Source organism: Seriola lalandi, unplaced genomic scaffold, assembly GCF_002814215.2.
Source record: "Seriola lalandi dorsalis isolate HSWRI2012SDOR001 ecotype SW California unplaced genomic scaffold, Sedor1 jcf7180002054900, whole genome shotgun sequence".
NCBI lineage: Eukaryota > Metazoa > Chordata > Actinopteri > Carangiformes > Carangidae > Seriola > Seriola lalandi.
Window position 1 is genome coordinate 259721 of NW_019525452.1, and position 16805 is coordinate 276525.

The 16805-nt window shown below is 42.8% G+C and overlaps 1 protein-coding gene across 1 annotated transcript in view; it reads right to left on the reverse strand.

Moving 5' to 3' along the window:
• The window catches only part of erfl3 (Ets2 repressor factor like 3), a 51100-nt gene extending 40380 nt beyond the window's left edge, over window positions 1-10720 (reverse strand). The window contains exon 1 of the mRNA XM_023429906.2: window positions 10061-10720. Within this exon, the coding sequence (XP_023285674.1) occupies window positions 10061-10082 (22 nt within the window). The 5' untranslated portion in view covers window positions 10083-10720. The remainder of the gene's footprint in view (window positions 1-10060) is intronic.
• Window positions 10721-16805: the final 6085 nt, after the last annotated feature.

A 16805-nucleotide genomic window follows, 5' to 3' on the forward strand; every position in this document is an offset into this window, starting at 1 on the left:
AATTTATTTTGTGCATTCATTCTGTAGCCTGTAGTTGAGAATGTAATATTTTGATTGACATCTCCTGGCAAAAGATGTTGCATTTACGACTTGTTTCCAAGGTAACATGTATACAAAGTATTGTTATTTACCACAGATCCACATGCTGGCAGTTAAAAACCAGACACGCCATGTTACGGAAAATATGCTGATAAAATCTGTTTGAGTACATCCACAATTCATCACTCCTTAGTTTCTCAGTCACGATTTATGTTGCCATCTCTTTAAATAGAGTGTTTTTAGTTGCCATAGAGCACTGTTATTGATGTGACTTGCCCTGTACCTGTTAAAATCACAACACCATCATCTCAATTTGATTTTAATTAGTGACGTGAGTTTGGGTTTAAAAGCCCTCCCGTCCCTCTTAATAAACTCTTATCTGGCTGAAAAACCAAGCACCTTTTGTCCACTTTCTCTTCTTCCATCATGCTTTCTGGTTCTCCCTATTTAGTACATCATCTTTCCCTCCTTTCCTCATGCTTTTGTAAATCCCTCTGCTGCTCTTGATCCACTCTTCCCTACTTTCCTTTTCCCTCTCACCCTGTGACTGGTCAGGGGATCTAGCTCACTGTTCTCTTCATCAAAAGCTTAAATCCCCTAAAACAACAATAACTGTGTGTGTGTGTGTGTGTGTGTGTGTGTGTGTGTGTGTGTGTGTGTTTAGTAGGCCTATATATGTGTGCGCCCACCCGCATGCAACTGCTTGGTTGTTACGTAATTTCACTGGGCCACATCAGATGCTAAAAATGGACATGGATAAAACTATTGTGACCGAGGGCAGGGCTACTGTACAGAAGCACTGGGGCACACACACATCACACATATACACACAGACAGCGGGGGCTGGGCAAGCTGCTTAACCTTGATGTCATGGACCAGGGGTGCAAATTGAAGCTTTTTCCTTCACTGATCGCCAGTCATGTGTCCAATAACGGGTAATCATCAAAGGCAAAAAATGCACATTTTTCCTTAGTTAAAACTTTTTTTTTTACAGCACAACCCAAGTAAATTATGTATTTGACTCAGAAAATTGCAAGTAAATTATCATATGATAAATTGAATACACAATATTGAATAATTGAAGTAATCCCTCAAGATCACTGCTCATGCTCCCATTCCCCCTGTGGTTATTCCACAAATGGCCAAACAAAATTCAAACGATTAAACATAATAAATTCTGCAAAACATAAGAGAAAGAAGAAAATTAGATGAGATTAAACATGCAGGGCACTTAAAACAAACCCAAACTCATTTTGTATCAAGAAAGGTACTGCAGCCTAAAATGTGTAGCTGGTTTTAATTTAAGAGTTTGAGCATGGGGGAGAGTTGAGTCTGCACACTGTGTAACTCCACATTAATCACGATTTGATGGAGCAGTTTTGTAAGGGACGATGTTGCAATGGAGGATTAGTAAAAGTGGAAGCAACGACAGTAAACTGTTTAGATACAGAGGTGCAGACTACAGGTGCTTACCCAAACCACCGTCACTGTCTTTGAGTACATACAACGCTAACACATTAAACATTTACTCAAACCTCAGCAAATGACCACTGCCACACAATTTCAAAAATACTAGAGGATGTGCTCAGGTCAAAGCACTAAAAGAGTGGATAGTGGTACACCATGAGACAGGCTGGCACATTAGCTTTTGGACAAACTCCCTGAGATGAGCCTGTTTCCAACTCTGTGTGTGTGTGTGTGTGTGTGTGTGGATGATATGCTATATGATGTGGAGCACTGATGGCCAGCTTTGTCATTAAAGTTTAATCACTCTGCTTTCCTATAAATACCTTTCCAATGATCCAATGCATTATTCAGTATCTCTCAGGCCAGCACACACACAGATACACAAGGAGAGAAACAGACACACACAGACACACACCTGGAGAGCCAAGAAAATGCCAGTGACCTGGAGGAAGGAAGTCTTAAGAGCATTTAAAAGGACGATGGCCAGGGGGAAAATAATCAGATGTTTGTCCTGCTGTGAATGCAATTCACTGCACTTATTTCTGCCCATGACCACACATCTTGGAAGAAGCCCATGGCTCTGTGTGGTTGTGTACATATGAACATATGTTCAAATGCACTGCATCAGTGCTACATGCACTGCCAGCTTGCACTTGATACTAGCATGTCGTCTGGTCTGACTTTCAGCGCATATTTTTAGAGTTCTCAGGACTACTTGGACAAATTAACACCAGCCACTGCCTATTGCTGATACATTTAGACAATGCCAGACTAATTTCTATACAATTTGAGCCATTTTAACAGACAACCGTTCTGTATCTGGTCATCGAGTCACGTTGGCTGGTAAATCAGGGTGTCCAATGAAAAAGAGACAGGGTCGGGTGACATGAAGCACGAGAGAGCAGGAAAGCAGAGGAGGAGGCTAATGGAAGAGGAGCTGCCACTGGGGTATTAGTCCATGGATTGGTGACACAGAAATGATAGTGAGAGGGAGGAGAGGATGGTGGGATGGGAGGGTCAATCGATGCTTAAAAAGGTTTCACTCTCCTACAGGGACATGTGCATGTGTGTGTGCACAAACACACAACAGTCTATTCCAAATGAAAACACCTCTCTCCACCACACACACACGCACGCACGCACGCACACACACACACACACACACACACATATATACTTCATATGATGGCTTCATCTGGCTCAGAGTTCAGAAATCTACAGAGCAGCTTTCAGCCAACAGGCCTGCGACTCAAACAAGAGGTAGATTAGCAATTGCTAATTAAGGCTGAGACAGTCAGTGGGTTTGTGTTTCTAAATCTCAAGTATAAAAGACAGTGCTTACGTATGGGGTTGCGCAGAAGGCTGAAATTAGATCAAGCAGTCACAGCTGATAAAAAGCAGAGGATGTCCTCTTTCAGCTTATCTCTTTCCCTCACACACAACCGCAGCCTGTTACTGCTAGCCCTACTGAACAGGGTGCCATTTGGCTAACATTTATGTGGCATCTGTATGTACACACACCTGCAAACAGTCCAGCTGCTCAGATGAAAAAGAACTGCCTTTCTAGCCATTAACTAAAATTCAAAGTGAAAGTTTACCACACCAGATTCAACCTTTTTATTAAAACCAGTTTGGAACAGTTTGTTCACACGAAGACACACATTTTACCGCTGACATGGCATTCCCACCCAAAGCCCTGCCTTTCAAAGGCACATAACTTTCTCACTCACATACATGGGCTGTGATGAGTTGGCTCAAAGTTCAAAATGTGCTCTGACGTACAAAAGAGAACAAGTCTGAACATGGAGGGAGAGAGAGAGAGAGTGAAACAAGGTAAAGACAGCGAGAGAGCTGTAAAATTGAAAGGCAGACAGGCAGAGGAAGAGAAAAGACTGGTTGAAAAGAAAACTGCAAACGTGATCTTGCATTCCTTACATGGGATGGAGGGAAGGAGGGGGGCGGGAGGTGAGGAAAAAAGAGAGAGGGGTGTGGGGGAGGAGGGTGACAAGAGAGAAAGTTTAACTTGGCGCCAGACAGCATTTCAATACCCGACAGCCAACCACATAGACAAGCACACAAAATATCGACACAATGCAAGTGGCACAGAAGTCCTTTTGGTGACTTCCCATCGTCTGAAATTAGATTAGATATTTGCCCTCCACCCCAGCTCCCTGGGTCCAGCACAGAGGCAGATTCCCAGATAAAAATAGCCAGAGGAACTATTCAAACACTGCTGCCTTTCTGCAGGGAGTGTCTGCTGACTGCACTGGACTTAAGGGGTTAGAGAGGGGTTAGGAGCTCCACTCACCACCTCCCTGAATCAAAGGGCCTGGGACAGTAGGACAGGCCAATCCTCACACTTACACACTTATAGAGCTAGTCTGCTGTTGAAGTTTCTAAACAAAACACTGAAAATTTCTTAATTCTCTTAAAAAAACAAGAGCTACAGCAGACACGTAAGTAAGTCAAAAGAAAAAGCATGTTTCAAATTCGATATTAGCCAAAATGCTTTAAATAAAGACACTCAATTTACACATAAGACTTACAGAATTCATAGAGGCCATATGAAATAATTGTGTTTTTTAAAGCTATTAGTTGATTTCTGTTTACAGTACATAGAAGATCCATTCTTATTGTTTGAACCTTGTCTGTTATATACATTAGCAACCACGCCGTGTGCTGAGTCCTGAGTATGACCAGTATTATTGAGGTTAATCTAAGAAGATTAGAAGTATACATTACAACACCACTCGGGCCGGGCCCTTCCATTGGCAAAAACAGTCACCATTGGGTACAGTGGCATCTGAGGATTACAGGAAACTGCGGTGTGTGTGTTTGTGTGTGTGTGTGTGTGTGTGTGTGTGTGTGTGTGTGTGTGTATGTGTGTACGTGCAACAAGCCAAGCCAGGTGTTTGTGATGTGGTTATAGGTGGTGCAGGGGCCCACTTTTAGCAAAAGAGATGAAGGAGGAGTTAGCTTCATGACTGACTGCCTGAGTGACTAGATGGTCTTGACAGCTTACACGCTGATTATACTCCAACCAGCAGAGAGGTGACACTCCAGGCTCTAACCTAAAGGACAGGTCATTGTGTTGTGAGGATCCAAAATAAAACCTCTCATCTGGAAGGATCAGAGGTATAGAGTTACCTGATCTTCACATGTGTGTGTGTGGCAAGTGCGCGTGCATGTCATCAGACTGAGATCAGTTTCAGTGGCGCCCTTGTCACCAAGAAGCTTTTATACATACACCCACAAGCAACGTACACACTTTGTTCACAAGTACGGTAATACCTTTACACAGCTGCCCACCCAGAAAAACCCTGTCTCCTACATATACTCACTTGATATTCTTTTACAATAACATGCCATTCTGCGCCTCACTCTGAGTCACCTCTACAACAATGTAGCTCTGTAAACTCCCCATATTACATTACAATACACATGCATGCGCAAACACAAACAGCTGCTGAACAGTGCAGGTCAATCCATGCACACCAACACACCCCACTGCATTCTCAACATGAATTTTGATACCCATTTGAAAAGAGACTCTCGGTGTGTGCGCATGGTTGAATGTGTGTGCGTTTTGAAGCTGCTACCTTTAATTAAAAATGCTACTTCTCTGTTGAAATAATAGACATTATTTTGATAGCATTGTTTCACACATTTCATTTATATTATCCTTAGAACATATTAAAATGTCTATATGAATGCATGCATGCTTTTGCAAGTCACTGACTGAGTGTGTTCAGAAAAGGCTTGCAGAGATAGTAACTGTTGTGTTTTCCCCTCATGTGTAATGCAACACAGCCGGCAACTATTAACCTTCTAAGCAGGAATGTGGGAGGTCCAAGAATTCCAATAAAAAGCAGCAGTGTGTGTGAGTCTGTGTTCTCTGTATATGTACTCACAACTACGTTCCTCAAAAGTGTTACAGTTATCCATCAACAGTCCGTCCCATCCATGCAAGCAGACCCACCCTGACCATTAGCATCCCTGACTAATAACCAATAAAGTCAATATGGGGTCATGCTGTGACTACAACCAATAGCGTTGCAGTAAAACTAGGCTCAACTCACAACACAGACCTACACACATGGCCTGAGGACACATTTAGCTCTGCTGCTGTATTATCAGCGTAAAAAGTGAATTTTAAATGGAACCCTTTAGTGTGTAACCTCACAGCCATGCAGCTGATCAAACAGGTCTGAGAGGCCGATAATCTACAGGACTCACTGGTCAGATGTAAGGTTAATGTGTGGGACTCTGGAGGGGGAAATGGGCCAAGAGCAGCGCAGGACAGTGGTCAGAAGCGCCCTGACCATCAAGGGTAGCACTGCCTTGTTGGCAGTGGTCTCCCTGATCTCCCTGGTCAAGGGCGGCACAGGACTAATGGTGGGGAGGTCTATTAGTGTCGACTGGCTGAGCACATTGTTCCCTTTGGTCACATTCCTGGCTAAATACAGACATTTCCACAACTGAGGGCCCCCTATACCAGAAGTCATTTGTCAACTTAGCATCACAGACGACCATATCAAAACTTTTCTGAAGAGCTGTGGTGACAAGGAAATATGGCCCATGCCACTGCTGCATTAGAAATGCTCATTCTGTCAATCTTTATTGTGTTGAGCACAAAATGTGACATTTTCCGTAACTTTAAAATTAAATTGAAATAACTGGTTGCTAACATATATCCTGATAAATATCCTAACAATTATTATTAAGATGCAAAAGTCATGCATGAAATTTTGCCAGTAAACTGAGTAGCTTTAGCACAGAATTTGCCTGCTTTTTCAGGTGGAAGATAACCAGTTTTGTTATGGAAAATCATCTGTTTCAGGCTTTAAGCATGTTGGCTGAGCCTGATCACAGCAGGGAACTGTCCCATAAACCCAGCTGTAAAACTGTATTGGGATAATGGGAGGTAGTGGTTTTGCTGTGGTCAGCACTGAGAGGGAGTTTTCACAGATAAGGCTAATCGCTGCTCTTATCATCACAGCGGTTGTGTGTTGAGATTGAAAAGCATATGCTTGCAATCGCATACATAAACCCACACAGGGAAAAGGTGAAATGTTTCCTTTCAATTCCTTGCTCACAAGCTACCCTTTTTTCTCCTGCCCAGTCACATCATAAAGCAGGATTGTGTGTGTGTGTGTGTGTGTGTGTGTGTGTGTGTGTGTTTGTGTGTGTGGAAAATAAATGGTAAAACAGCTCCATAGCATGTCAATCACTCTGGGGAAACAGCAAATAGCACAAAGAAAGTTGAGTGACTGATGAAAAATAGACTGGGATGCCCACATTTACCTTGCTTTTTCTTTCACACTCACAATCTATCTCTCTCTCTCTCACACACACACACACATAGAACTGCAGTCTCTTCATTTGTCAAAAGCGCCACCAAACTATGAGCTACTCCGCACCATTATGAGTACAATGAGAGGTCCCTGGCCCCACAAGTCCACACACAATCAGCCCCAGGGCCAGCCCCACTCCCACCATTGTCCAACACTCCACACACACACACATACAATGGCCACTCCAGAGCCAGGGGTCCCACTATGCAATTCCATCACACAAAGACACACACCAGTCCTTATCCCGTCAGAGAGAGAAAAAGAAAGACAGAGGTGGTGGAAGAAAAATTGTAACCCTTGGGGAGGGATGGAGGAAAACGGGTAAAACACAAAAGCAAGAGTGCAGAGTGTGTGTGGCGGGGGTATGGGAGAGACATACAGTAGTGTAGTTATTAATGTATGTGTATGTCCACACACACATTAATCACCATAGCTCAATCAATCATTCGCACAACCTTTGAGGGGCACACACAGTTGGATATATGACTGTAAGTGCAGACCAGACATTACAGACCACCAATTCCCTGTCTGCTGACTAAGGCAACCTGTAGAATAGTTTGCCTCCAACAAATCCCCCGGACTCATCAAACACTAACAAAGACGTAGTAAACAACAGTGATTGGATATAAACAGAAATTAAATCGGATACTTTACAACACCGCAAAACCAACACTGATCTGTCAGCAACAACAGACGCAGCTATAACCCCGCCATTTCCTGCTTCATTGCATCAGTTCTCTATCTCAGCAGAAATCATATCATCTATTAGGGCTAATGAAGTGACTGTGGAAAACAGGAGTGCAAAGGAAGCGTCCGGTGTTGGAGAGAAAGGGGGTAAGTTCGTAGAGGCAGCATTTTACCGTATGGGATATAATCCTACACCACCAAACATCCTGGGAGGGGATGATTACATTTTTTATCCTAGACATATCCCAGGGAAGTATGTTCACTCTAAATGATGGGAGCTACATAGGTTAAGGGTTAAAACCTGTGTTTTGATTGCAAATGCAGCAACAGCAGGAGATCAGACAGATGAGGACAACAACACGGATTAACCAGTTCAATAATTCAACTATTCAAAGGTGCTGTTATATGATCAGATTTGTTGTTGGATAATGTTTACCAACTACTGCTGAAAGGATTAATCAATTAGTGAATCAACAGAGAATTCATCAAATTAAAATTTGATCGCTGATAAATAACTTGATGATTTATAGCCATACAGAGCTAAGACTCTTGCTTTTCTATGTTGTAAATAATGAGAGCTGACATGATTAGTTAGTTATCTTGATAATTAATTAAGCTTTCAAGCAAAAAATATTAGTGTTGAAGATTTTCCCTTTTCCGCATCTTACATTAGTATAAAGTGAATATCTTTGGATTTTGAACTATTACATTTGGGGTCAAGGAACACAGTTAAATGTTTAAATGTAAATAAGATTGGTCAGATGGCAGCACATACTTTAAAGTAAAGTAGGTAATGTTCTTCACCTTCACTGAACAGATAACAAACACAACCAACCTGCTATGTAAACACAAACACACACCAACTGCATACATCAAACCCATAACCTAAGTGCAATCAATTTTTAGTACCTTCCCAGAAGTGCTTAAGCTATCTGCTGCCCCACGAACACTGAGTTCAATGTAATAAAAGGGCTACTTGTGGTGGGATGTGGTGTGATGTCATGGCAGCTTCCTCGGGGCTGCTGCAGAGAGTGGGTGTGTGTGTGCAGGAATGTGGAGGGCTGAGGGGCTGAGGCTGGGTGCAGCGGGAGTCAGGAGGGGACAGGGTGGGGGAAGGGAGGGGAACATCCCAAGTGGAAAAGTTTGTCCCACACAGTTTGTCAGTCACACAGTTGGCCCCATGCCAAATGCTTACCAGTAACTACTTAGAAAGTCATCACATTGTTCCCGCAGGAAACACAACTTAACATTAAATATGTATATTTGTTTTACACAGTGCCCATGAACAATAAATGATTCAACTTTCAGATGTTATCCACTAGTTTCCATGTTCTTAAATTTAGTTCTAGTGTTGCAACTAACAATTATTGTCATTATTAATCTGATGGGTTTTTTTCTTTTGAATAATCACAGAATTGATTAGTCTAAGACCCAGCAAAAAACCTTTACTGTGCTGAAGGTGACATCTTAAAACCTCTTATTTTGTTCAGCCACAAGTCAAAATCAAACCCCAAAGAACCAATATATTCAGTTTACAATGATACATTACAGATAATATCTCGCTTTAAGAGGATGAATTCTGCAAATAGTTGGCATTTACTCACTATTTTTGCTTGAAAACTGACTGAAATTGCTGTATCAGCTCCAATCTGATCAGTTATATCAACTGAAACAAATCAAGCAGGTGTACTTTTGTGACTTAAAGAAGTTGCCATGTCAGGCAGATAGTTCATCACTAACACTCAGAAATATTAAACTGCATAGCTGGCACAAATGGTAGTTCTTACACTTCCTCCTTTCTAAAGAAAAATTGCCGTGGCTTTAACAGAGAAGAGCAAGAACAAACTTATGCAAGCATTTCAGGAATTAGACAAACACACACACACGCACGCACACTCCTCAGCTGACTACTGGAAACCCCCCCCCTGCTCTCACTTCAGCATGCTAGCAGGCCAAGTACCTGACAAACGTATGCTCAATTACTAGGTTAATATCAGATTGCTCCGTGTATACCTGGCTAGATCCAATCACCTCAACCCCACCACCACCAGGAGGAGAAGTCTTCAAATGACTTATCAACACGTCCACATCTCTCTCTCTCACTCACTCAGACAGTACAAATGCACACATACAGTGCTTCTAGGATTTTCAGTCAGTTCTCTGAAAGGTGTTGGATGGTGAAATTAGGTTGTCAGGGTGACAGAGGATGTCGTTGTAACAACTGTACAGTAGTTTTACCACTTCCTCTTGAACCGGAGTACTGTACTAAACCTGCACCAGATTTTAGTATCTTATCTTGCTTAACACTGGACTATTGCACTGATCCTGAGAACAACTAAAAATCAACAGAATTTCATCTAGTTTATTGGCTGAAAGCGGTTGCTGATCATTATCTGGCTTTGTTAATTAATCAGCAATGTAGACACCGTTAGCTTTGGCGACAACAACCACGGCAGGTAAACAAGAAAGACAATGGTGGATAAAAATTCACAGCATGATTCATGCAGACTTACCAGTATCTCCGGGTGTTTTCATTCTTTCGGCTTTAGCTGCTTGGCAAGACAGCAAGTGGCTAAAGTTCACCAAACTGGGTGAATTCCACAAAGTTGCTTGTGGAAATAAAAGTCAGTCTCTCGGCCTCTTCTTTCGCTTCTAGTTCCCAATCTGGAAAACTAGGTGAAGACACACGGCAAACTTTTGTAGCTACTGCTTCAGCAGCTCTCTCTTGTCGAGCCGCCGCGCTCTCTCGTTCCGTTTCACCCACAGCTCTCCGCCAATCGACCAAACCGACCGAAGGGCTTGCTTTCCACCGAGCTGAGCGGTCAAGAACTCGCTGCCTGTTCCTCGGCTCTCGTCCCGTAACTAGCAGCGTTGAAATCTAGTCAAGTTGCGGCGGAAAAACGGCCAACCGTCCCGAGTCGAGCCAGCCGAAAAGCCTTTCTCTGTCCTCTAACAAGTTCTTTAGCTAACTGTCCGGTAGCTGTTTACTCCGTCTCAACCACATCTTCGCCGCTGTTTGACATCTCCCCGCCGCAAAGCTTCGTTACTTCTTTGACAGAAATTAACGTTGGAGAGGAACCTCTCTTTCTTTACAGACTTTTTTAGTCCTCCACTCACTCTCACACACTCTGTGTTACTCTCTCCTCCCCCCGTGCCTCTCTCAGTCCTCAGGGTGTCGTGTTTCGTTCGCTCTCTTCTGAGCGAGGCCCGCCCACACTGACGGTAGAGAAGGAGGGGCGGGGGAGAGAGGGGGGGGGGTAACGTGGCGAGTCACGCCCACTCACCACGAGCCGGGGCCTGGGCTGGCTTCACTGCAGCACGCGGCGTTGCCCTGGAGACCGCCACAGCGGGCTGCCGTGGTGACATCACATCCGAGTCCCACGATTCGAGAGAGGCGCGAGAGCGGCTCGGCTGACGGTGAGCGGTTTACGTCAATCTGGGGTTATGGCTCTAATTAGGCCCTTTCATGTCAGGATAATTACACTTATTAGAGTGGGAAATTGAATATGAAAGCGTCACTTAGTGATTAACACAGAAAACAGGAAATTCAAACTAAGTATTAGTGCGTATCTTATCAAATCGGGTATAACACACGGTGCTACATTTGTCTGTAGTGATGGAAAGCATACGCAGAAGAACATACTAAAAATTAAAGTTTTTCTTAAAGTACAGGGTCCCAGTTTTTCCAAGTCTGTCGTAAAACAATAGTCGCCCTATATGAGCACAAAACAGTTTTTGCTCACTGTTATTATTCCTCCTGTTGAGGCACTGAAGAAGTGTCTTTATCTTTTAGTGTTAGTGATGGGGGACAAAAAATTATTCCAAAGTTTATCTTAAGTTAATATGGAGCGTCAGGAGTTTTGAATAGCCTACGTTTTTGTCCCCCATCTCTTAAAATGGAACTTCATTAGTGAGTGATTCTGTAATGGCCAGCATGAACAGGAGGAATGATTACAATGAACAAAACCTGTTTCAGTGTTCATGTGGGCACATGTTTTGCTTGTTGCTACCTCACTTGGACCTTCACCGTGCAGAACAATGTGATGTAAGTGCAGAGTTTGACACTAGACGACTGTTTTCACATTCATCTGCTGAAGAAGGAAAGCTCTTCTGTGTTCACCTTAAATCTGAGTTTAATGTGTGTATGTACCAACATGATTTTGTGACATCATCATTTGGATGACAGTCATGGTTCAGCATGAAACTTAGACAAGTGTGATGTGAAATCTTGAAACCTCCAGTGCAGATGCAGCCCTTCGGTGAAGTAGGAACAAACCCTATCGAATAGTTAAACTTTTGAAATAATGATTGTTGCATACCACTGTAAAGTGGCGATATATCACAAAACATAAGCCATGCCTATTTAATGAATCTTCCCTTTGCCTTTTCCATGTTTCTTATTTTTTTCCCCATTTTCCTTTTAGTTTTAAGGACATTGTACTGAAAAAACTCTGATAGTGTAATCTTTCTGAAGCTTCCATTTCTTACCCCAGCCACTTTTCTGAAATATGTCATCATTTTGTAATTAATTATACCATATACTTTAGAAATTCCTCAGAAAGTTATACCTGTAGTTGTAAATTGATAAAAGTTCCAATTCCCCCTAAAGTGGAAATAGTCAAGTGTGTCAGTACAGTAAAAGTATATTTCATAGCAATGCCACAAACTTAGCCACTGCTCTTAATTTTGGCAGCCACAGCAGCCTTACCCCTAACCTAACCATTTTTACTCTTATTTGAATTTCTTCTGAAATACGTGGGCTTCAGATCAAAGTAATGCAGACTAAGAACCTTTTCACAGAAAACAAACAAAAAAAAAGACCATGTGGTTCATTTGAATATGAACCTGCATCCTGTTCTGCTGCCACTTTTACATGAGGCACTAACTCCCTTTTCCTCTTTTTTACGACAAAGTCAACCAACTGTATCTGGCCTTAAACTCACAATCGAACACACATATGGACAATGACCCAGTGTGTGCATTAGTATATACTGTACATGTGCATCTCAAGTACCTCAGAGCTCAGAGACATCCAGTCATGTCATATGAGAGTTCAGTATGGCTTGTTTGATTGTGAGAACCGGTCTCATGCCCAGACATGTTTCCTGTCACCTCAAACACACTGACCTTCTGCTTCCTCATGTGCCACTGATATGAAGCTGTCATGTGTTATCAATGTGCATGTGACTGGGTGAGGCGTCATACATGGGAGGTGAAGTGCATCTCCTCCTTTTTGTCTTCTCGTACACTGGCACCTGCTGCGAGAGGATGGAAGCTTTATGTGTGTTTTTGTGCATTTGTAACTGTGTTGTAACAGCAGTGACACACACCGCTGCCCTGCCTTGTCCACAGGATAAGACAGCGGTAGTAAAAACAAAGTAAACAAAGTCTCCTGACAGCGGCAGTGTCCCTCTGGTGTGATTTATGAACAGGATTTCTGCTCCCTTCACTGGCTATTATCTGACAGGCTCAGGAAACCCACTCTGCTTTGCCTGATAACAAACTGGACCAAAAGAAAAGAAGAAAAAAGACCCCTTAAACTGGATGCTGAACCCTCAGGAAACTGCCACATGTCCTGTCTTCTTATTATTAGCAGGAAAACCAATGCGAAGGCTTGCATGTTTTCTTTTTCTCACACAGAGGCTGACAATAGGGCAATCTGACAGTTTCTCTGTTTGTTGCTGTGAAGTGTTGTCACCCGGTTTGGTGTGCATCCACCTCATATCTATCATTTCCCCATTTTCCAATGTCTGTATTTCTGGCTGAGGGGAAGAGCTCTTCAGCGTCCCCTGGGTTGTTCACAAAGAGGGATAGATGAGAGATAAGAAATCAAAGAGAGGACAAGAGGAAAAGCTCCAGAAGGAGAGGAGGAGAAAAAAACCCCTCATAGTCAAATAAGAGTGATTTAGCGATTAAGTGCAGATTGGACAAATGACTTCTCCTCTTTGATATTTCTGTGTTTTAATGTGTGTGTGTGTGTGTGTGTGTGTGTGTGTGTGTGTGTGTGTGTGCGTGTGTGTGTGTGTGCGTGTGCGTGTGTGTGTGTGTGTGTGTGCGCGCTTGTGTGTGTGTGTGTGTGCGCACGCATGTGTACCTGTTTCTGTTTGTGACTTGTGTGAGCGTACTCTATTGAAACTCAAGCACCGGAGATGACATTTACAGACAAATCTACAGCACAGTACATTCTGAACACTGATAAACATAGTGCTTCACTCAACACCCTCCCTCTCGCCCACCCATGTCTTCCTCCTCCTCCTCCTCCTCCTCCTCCTCTTCTCCTCCTCCTCTGTTGCTCTTGCTTTTTATCCACCTCTCCGGTTTTCTCTCCCCCATTCCCTGTTTACTTTGCTCCTACTCTGTCCGTTACAATCCTGTCGTCTTTTACCACCCATCTCTCCATATGTCCGTCCACCCTCCCTCACTCTCACACCTCCTCTTGTTCCTCCTCCCGCTCCATCCTCTGCCACCTCTCTGTGGCTGCATCTCTTTCCTTCGCCTCTCACTCATCACTCACTTTCTCGCCTCAGGTCATTATTTCATTTACAAGCTCAAGGTTGATGGAGTCATTAATCGAATCAATCAAAATTAATCAACAGTGTCTATTTTTATAGCTGATATTTCACTTTAATAGTTTAGGCTACAAGTTCATTTGCACTGAGAGACAAAATTTTTCACACATCCTGATTTTTTTGATTTCTTGTTGAAATACCTGTTCTAATTTTAAATACACTAATATTGAAAACTACCAGTAAAGACACTTTTTGCAATTTAAATGGAAATTGTCAAGATCTTGTCATCTTGTGAATAGTTAGGCACATGCAGTAAACAAAATACAGTATATTTGTCTTCCACTTAATGGAAACATACTGTCTGTTTTATGTCGTTTTTTAGTGCATTTTTTAACAGATGGTGACTTTTGCAGTGCATTCGTCTTTAATAAAGTTAGAATTAACTCTTTAAATACTAAGAACTTATCATGACAGTCAAATGTCTCCTCGGGAAAGAGGGACATTACTAACAGTAATTGCCAAAATTTAATTATCTTCAAGCACTGTGGCTTACACCATCAAAATGCCTCAAAAACTGAAATAAAGGTCTGATGAACTTATGTTAAAATAGCATACAGGTGCCTTCGTTAGTCATCTTTCTACTGTTGTCATCCCCCAAACAAGAGAGGCCAGAGACCTTTGTCTCATGTATTTCATTTCTCTCACCACATCTGTCATCATCATTGTGAAGTTGTTAATAAAGACATAAAATGCAAGAAATGCCATAATCAGAATGATCAGGATTTACAGCATTTCAAGTTTGACTTTTGCATCAACAGTTCTTCATTTAATGTTTAAGCTGTCCATTGTGAGCACACAGAAACATAATGGATCTCTACACTGCAAAAACTTGTTTCTCAACATTGCAAAGTTTTTGCAGTGTTGAGAAACATGAATCCCGACATCTGCAGAACATTTTCACATATTATTATTTTTTTAATTGTCACATGCATTTGGCCATTACTTGGCAAGTGAGCTTGATGATGTGCTTGACAAATGGAGAGTATCACAGAAGAGCCTTGTCCTATTGGTTCCACATCATCCGTAACTCCCTCTATCTCCCATCCCGCCCTTTTTCATCCACTCCGTGCTTTATGTGACTCTGTCCGTTCCTAATCAGAGTGACAGACAGACGCTCCGGAGAGAAAGACGGAGAGAATGAAAGGGAGAGCGGAGATTTTGTCACTGGAGTGTTTGTGTGTATGTGAATGCTCGCAGTTGGGTGGGTGTGGGTGTGAACATCCCCAGATATCTTCCCTGTGTAGATTCAAACCATTACCACCCCCCATTGTCGCCCTACTCCATCTTACATGAGCGAAGTGATGTGTCAGACTGGACAACACGACTGTCACAACTGTTAACAAGTTACTGTACAGTAGCTCAAGAGGGTCAAAAACCGTACAGATTTTTAAAAATTGGTGCAACTGTATAGCATGTCATCCAGACAGCAATAATACACACACATGGGTTTCTTCTACTCTGAGCCTCTGTAACACAGATGGCTCGACTCAGTGTAATTACCATGGACAATGGGTGTGGTAGCCCACTAACCAGTGCCACCACAGGCAGTGCAGACACACAAACACACACAGACACACACAGAGACAGAGACACATATGCAATGCATGTACATGCAGAAGCTGATTTCAGCAATCAGTGGAAGCCAGGCAGGATTATAATTCCTGGACGGGGTGTTAAACAACCAACAGAGGTGTAATATGTACATAGGGTAAGTGATGATTCATTTCACTGGTGACGTGAACAAATGCACCAACACACGCACATAGACATGCACACGCACACACTCAATCTCTCCTTACCTCTCTCCTTCCCAGCTAGACTTTTTTTTTCATTCACCCATTCTATCAACCTGCTACAGTTAAGTTTGACTTGATTTCCAGTGAATGATCTTACATAATCAACTTCAGACAGTATTGTATTTGATGCCTGCAAAGCTAAACCCGTGTACAGCTTCAATTCTTCACGTGGAAAACCTTGACTGAGGAGAAAAAGGTTTAACTTCTAGTGTTGGAGTGAAAGGCGAAGGGAAGATGGGTCGCTAGAATGAAAGGCATGAAGAGTGAGAGCAGACCGGATGAAAGAAAAAGCCGGCAGCTGAGGGGAACAACAAGTGCAGCAGGGTGGCGGTTAATGCCTTCCCCCACCCCACAAACACACACACACACACACACACACACACACACACACACACACACACCACACTCACACTCCAACCTCACCCCTTAGAAATGGCAAGAGTGAAAAAAGTACAGAGCGAGAGGAAAAGAGAGCAAAGCTGTGGAGAATAAGGAGTGGGAGAGAGAGAGGGAATAGGAGAGTCAATGGGTTCTTTGTCATCAAAGAACTTGTTTATTTTCAAGCTTGCCAGTCCAACCGTCAAGAGACACAGCCAGATATCCCTCCCTCTGTCTCTCTGTCTGTTTTTCTCCCTCCTTACCCCTCATAGGGTCATTAGGGGTCTGTCTTAAAACACTTCTCAAATTACAGTGAAACAATTTGTAATGTCAGTCAACATTTTCTCCTCCTTTGCTCGAAAACAGTTTGAATAAACGTCTAGGATGTCCAACCGTCTAGTTGAGACCCGAGGCCTCCACACAGTTATCCTCTGTCCACATTCTCCCTCCCTCCCTCCCTCACTTCTTCTCTTCCCCAGCTGGTATTCGCACATGAGTAATGGGATTACCACAGC